The 6,073-nt window shown below is 34.2% G+C and overlaps 1 protein-coding gene and 1 long non-coding RNA gene across 3 annotated transcripts in view; one reads left to right on the forward strand and one right to left on the reverse strand.

The window, feature by feature from the left end:
* The window catches only part of LOC106466294 (histone H3.3), a 7,947-nt gene extending 1,992 nt beyond the window's left edge, over window positions 1-5,955 (forward strand). For both annotated transcript variants that reach the window (XM_013926563.2, XM_022394270.1), the window contains exons 2-3: window positions 522-815; window positions 4,274-5,955. In XM_013926563.2, coding sequence (XP_013782017.1) covers window positions 534-815; window positions 4,274-4,402 — 411 coding nt within the window. In that variant the 5' untranslated portion in view covers window positions 522-533 and the 3' untranslated portion in view covers window positions 4,403-5,955. The remainder of the gene's footprint in view (window positions 1-521; window positions 816-4,273) is intronic.
* The window catches only part of LOC111087491, a 1,332-nt gene continuing 1,189 nt past the window's right edge, over window positions 5,931-6,073 (reverse strand). Inside the window, exon 2 of the long non-coding RNA XR_002612163.1 lies at window positions 5,931-6,057. This is a non-coding gene — a long non-coding RNA (uncharacterized LOC111087491). The remainder of the gene's footprint in view (window positions 6,058-6,073) is intronic.

Genomic DNA, 6,073 nt, shown 5'->3' on the forward strand with positions numbered 1-6,073 from the left:
ACTTTTATTACGTAAACCTTGTTTTTGATAAAAATCCAGATTTTTAAGTGAATTCTTCAACAATTGTTTAGGTTTGCTTCTGTCTGACATTCTTTACACATTAATTGTACATATTACTTTAACGTTATACCTCAGTCGATTTCAGTCTATAAAATTCTCCAATAGTAACTTTTATTTGTTATATTTATTAAAATGATTTCTGTCAAATTCACAAGTTTAATTATATACTGTTACAAACAGCATGACAGTTAAATATTAATAAGGTCATTTAGCCTAAGATGTTCACCAAAATAAACCACAGAATAAGTAACTGAAGTTATTCGTCTCCATATATTATCTACGGAACCAAAGTTTTTCCAAGTTGTTATTAACCTTTGAATAAAGCATAAATTTACCACCTCTATTATTAATAATAATATTTTTAACTCTCTGCAACACCTGTATCACTCCTGTGATTATGGAATCAAAACTCTAGGGTTTTTCTTTCTGTGGTAAAACAGATATGCTACTGTTTCTTTCAGATTTCTTGAAAAATGGCTCGTACAAAACAAACGGCTCGAAAGTCAACGGGAGGAAAAGCTCCACGTAAACAACTGGCAACCAAAGCGGCTCGTAAGAGTGCACCTTCTACAGGTGGCGTGAAGAAACCTCATCGCTATAGGCCTGGAACCGTAGCCCTGAGAGAAATCAGACGTTATCAGAAGTCGACCGAATTACTGATCAGGAAATTACCATTCCAGCGTCTTGTGAGAGAAATAGCACAGGATTTCAAAACTGATCTGAGATTTCAGAGTGCAGCTATTGGAGCACTTCAAGTAAGGAACCGTTCGGATGTACATTAAAATATTCTTAATAACAGACAAACGAATGTTCGCTTAATTTGTTGTTAGTAGAAAAATATTGTATGTATTTCAGTTAGAAATATTACTGAAATATCATTGAAGTAAAATTGAGAAAGGGGAAGTAAAGTAACTGTATCATTTAAATACTAAAATATTTATGAACGTTTTATAAAACTTTTCAGCCAAACATTCACTTAGTTTTGTGTCTCTTGGGTTGATTGATTTTGTTATCAGTATTGAAATGTTGACATTGTATTGAACAAGGTTACAGAGGTCTCAATGTGTTGTTCGGTAAGTCAAGGTAAAAATACAAAAATTTAAAGCAGGACCTACCTTAAGCTGTTTGAAGTCTTCAACACTGTCAACAGCAGCAGTCCAATGGATCAACCATTTATCTGCTATATATAGTATTGTTTACTATAATTCTGTTGGTCTTAATGAACTTTAACAAGCTTTTAGTAAACATTATAAGTCTGTTATTAACAAAATATTGGATCTTTCAGTAAAGTATTATTATTAAAGATTTTACAAAGCCTTTACAGAATCTGTCCGAGCGAAAGGCAATTTTTCGTAATACCAATGAAAATCTTTGCATCTTAGTTTCATATTCATGACCTCTAGAATCTCCTAAATGAATATTAAAATTTGTTTCAGTAGAGCTTTATAATTTATCTGTTTTTTTATCATTAACTGTAGTAAAATCAGCAATCCAGGGTAAGAATTTAAAGTTGAGAATAAATCTAAATTACCGTTTTTTCTTTCTATAATAACTTCAAATGTTTACAGATAATTACACATTTTAATCAGTACATCCAAAGCTAATAAGACATTTCAAATCTGGGTTCATTTAGTTTTATCCCTTTACTGATTGTGTAAACAAAAGGTCAGTTACGAGCACACTATGGTGCTTATGGTCGTATTACAATCACTCCTTACAGTGACTTCTTGCAGTGGTAGAGAATCATTAATAATGTTTCTATTTAAGTTTCTTGTCTAACCTAAAAAGTTTCTAACTTTTATAACAATAAATAAAAAAACAAGAATTTTATTATTTTGCTTTCGATGTTTGTCTCTCTGTTGTCAGAACACCATAAACCTTTTTTTTGGAAGTATTTTGATATTCCATGAAATGTACACAAAGGAAACAATGTCCTAAAACTACTGTAATACAATTGACGTTAAACAATTCCAATAGCTGGTCCAGCCAAACATCATAATGTTACACAAACATACTGAGGTCACACGTTTTCATACTTGTCATCTGAACAAATTGACCTCATAATGAATTCAGTAAAGTAGAATCTTTTCTTTACATTGATTATAAATGTTTATTGACATGTGGGAGACAGGATGTGATAGGAGGGACATGACATGTGGGAGACAGGATGTCATAGGAGGGACATGACATGTGGGAGACAGGATGTCATAGGAGGGACATGACATGTGGGAGACAGGATGTCATAGGAGGGACATGACATGTGGGAGACAGGATGTGATAGGAGGGACATGACATGTGGGAGACAGGGTGTGATAGGAGGGACATGACATGTGGGAGACAGGATGTGATAGGAAGGACATGACATGTGGGAGATAGAGTGTGATAGGAGGGACATGACATGTGGGAGACAGGATGTGATAGGAGGGACATGACATGTGGAAGACAGGATGTGATAGGAGGGACATGACATGTGGGAGACAGGGTGTGATAGGAGAGACATGGCATGTCGGAGACAGGATGTGTGATAGGAGAGACATGGCATGTAGGAGACAGGATGTGTTAGGAGGGACATGACATGTGGGTTCAACTTTCTTGTTTATATTACAGTAAAGTAAGAAGCTACAAATTTAAATTATGTCTACACTGTAAGTTCATAATTTATGTTAAACATATGGGGGTGCAAAGAAGTGTTACGTGCTACAGAAAATTGAAGGTGAGAATTTATTGAAATATTTCCTTTTGTAATTAAGACTTGTATGAAGATTTTAATTATAAACTACTTTTTAATACCAAATTTATTAATGTACATTTCTAACATCTATTAAATTTTGAATGAAACTGTGTGTGTGTGTGTGTATATATATATATATATAAGGTGGTCATGACGTGTGTACTTTGACACCTGTCATATGCATAGAATGAACCAAACACTTGGTTGATGCTAGAAAATTGCCGTTTTTTTTGTAATTGATTATTACACACACCACTATCATTCCCATCAGTTCATGAGGATATTTTACCCTCTTCCACGATTTGATTCAGTCGTGTCAATAGGTAACATTTGCTCTTTATAATCAAAGTAAAACTGGTTGATTAATTTAAAACTGATGACTGTATGGAATGAAAGCGGCAGGCAACATTTGCTCTTTATAATCAAAGTAGAACTGTTTGATTAATTTAAAACTGATGACTATATGGAATGAAAGCGGCAGGCAACATTTGGTTGATTAATTTAAAACTGATGACTACATGGAATGAAAGTGGCAGGCAACATTTGGTTGATTAATTTAAAACTGATGACTACATGGAATGAAAGCTGCAGGCAACATTTGGTTGATTAATTTAAAACTGATGACTATATGGAATGAAAGCGGCAGGCAACATTTGGTTGATTTATTTAAAACTGATGACTACATGGAATGAAAGCGGCAGGCAACATTTGGTTTATTAATTTAAAACTGATGACTATATGGAATGAAAGCGGCAGGCAACATTTACCACCAACTTTTTTTATTTCTAGCTACCATAGTTTGAGGAACAGTGTATTAATAGATTAATCGACCAATGAGAGCATCGATTAGCAGACATCACTAATCACCGAGCTCTACTCCAGAGAAATGAATTATTTTATTTATTTTTTCTAGTTGTGGAGAAGGAAGAAGACTCGGTAATAATGGCTTAATAAAAGCTCTATGGTAACTGAAGTTTTTGTTAGGAGTCTAAACAAGAAATAGAAGTTACAAGTTCGCGTCAGGCAAGCAAATCTAAATAATAACTAACTGAGAGTTGTGGTTTTAAGCTCAAGCTAACAATATTGATTTTCGGCTTTATATATCTTTAAGTATTGCGTAGAATGTTTACCTTTATATGTACGTTTTGGCTATACGGTTATTTTTATTTCTAAATATTAAGGGTAACTGCCTTCCCACGATTGGCTGCAGACAGCAAAAAAACATTAGGAGTTGACACATTGTGGGCTCAAACACCAAACTGATTCTTCATACCTTCTGACTAGTTTGATTTGTGTCTGGTAGATGGAATATCCCCCAATGTTTTAGGGAGCTATGACCACAGACATTTTCCGTTACGAGTTAATGATAATGACAAGAAGTGGTAATTGAAATTTGTTGTTGTTTTTTTTTGGTCACGCACCAAATAGAGATAACATTTTTGAAATATACTTACACGTTATTTTGTTTCATTTTCTCCATAGGAAGCCAGTGAGGCCTACTTGGTTGGCCTCTTTGAAGACACCAACTTGTGTGCCATCCATGCAAAACGTGTCACAATCATGCCAAAAGACATCCAGCTGGCAAGACGAATTCGTGGGGAACGTGCATAAGCGTCGGCTGTATTTTACAAGCACCTTCAGTTCTCATATTCACAGTTCAATTCCGTCTATACATACTAAACTTAAAACAGAGGGATTGTAATATTTTTATTTTTAACACCATCGTAATGAAATTGTTTTGAGAAATAACTTATTTACTGCTCAGATATATATATTTGGTGACAGTCTGGCTGGGATTGCTGTTTTTGTAAAATCATTTTATTTTAAGTTTGTGTTGTACTGCTTTAGTGAGATTCTGATATATATAAAGTTAACCAGAATCATGAGTACTGTTTAATGTCAGTACTTTAGGACTAAACCAGGGTAACAGAATGATGAAAATCTCCGAAGATATGAAGGAGCCAAGGGTGGAAGGATTGAACCAAAGTCACTCACTTCCTCATCATGGCTCCTCTTCGGTGGTGAATTAAAAACAACACACATCTCAGTGAATTTAATGCCGGTGTTGGATTGGAGATAGTTTACATAAAATGATCTTTTTCTCCTGAACTATACATCGACGTAGCATTTTTTGTTGACGATAGTACTTGTCAAATGAACTCTTACTTCACTGAAAGTCGGAGATTGCCGACACGTTCCTTTTGGCTGTACGGTAAAATCTTTTAAGTCCTGACCAAATTCATCGTATCACACTGTGTGCACTTGCTCAACTATTCTGTAACCCTGGGTTAAACCCTCTACAGAGCTGAGATCAGGTGACAAACCATTGCACTGCCAGAAACATACATAATCCTATAGCACAGACTAAAACTTAACAAGACATGATATTCACTTAACATTAAGTCTTTTTTTTTTTTATTTTACAAAATAGTTTGACTCAAAAGAGATAATATTTCACCATAACATTATGTCATTCGCTGCGGCTGTCGCGTACACGAGTCAGACTTTTTTCTTCTGTAAGCTGTGGCTATGTCGTACGTGGGATTTTATTTTTTAATTTTATGCGTGAACTGGTAATGGGTATTTATAACGGTTGAGACACTCCATCCACCCAAGCATTGTTACTTAACAATGAGACAATCATTTTTCTTTTTTTGTCTTTTCTCGTTAGTACCCTTCGGATGTCTTTGAAACCCCATATAAGGCACAGCTGCAGGATACAGAAAAAAAAAAACAAGTCTGATCTGGGTGCATGACAGCTGTACTGAATGGGTTTAAACAACATAAACTCTAAGTTTCAGATTTTAAGGTTTTGTGTAGGAAAGAGTTTCGTAATTTTTGTTTTTACAGTTTGAAAATATCAGGATGTCTGATTTTAACATTAACTGAAGTGTTCATCAGTTTTATTATGATACTTATCCAGAAAGAAATGAATGAGAGTAAGCGATTTTAGTTATTTATCAACAATAGTACAGCACATAACCAGAACTGTTAACATTTAGTTGGTGTATAAGATCAGTAACTGGAACCTAACATATTAAATAAGTGAAAATGTCTCCGTTACCATATTTTAACATTTAGTTGGTGTATAAGATCAGTAACTGGAACCTAACATATTAAATAAGTGAAAATGTCTCCGTTACCATATTTTAACATTTAGTTGGTGTATAAGATCAGTAACTGGAACCTAACATATTAAATAAGTGAAAATGTCTCCGTTACCATATTTTAACATTTAGTTGGTGTATAAGATCAGTAACTGGAACCTAACATATTAAATAA

Source organism: Limulus polyphemus, unplaced genomic scaffold (assembly GCF_000517525.1).
Source record: "Limulus polyphemus unplaced genomic scaffold, Limulus_polyphemus-2.1.2 Scaffold2213, whole genome shotgun sequence".
NCBI classification, from domain to species: Eukaryota; Metazoa; Arthropoda; class Merostomata; order Xiphosura; family Limulidae; genus Limulus; species Limulus polyphemus.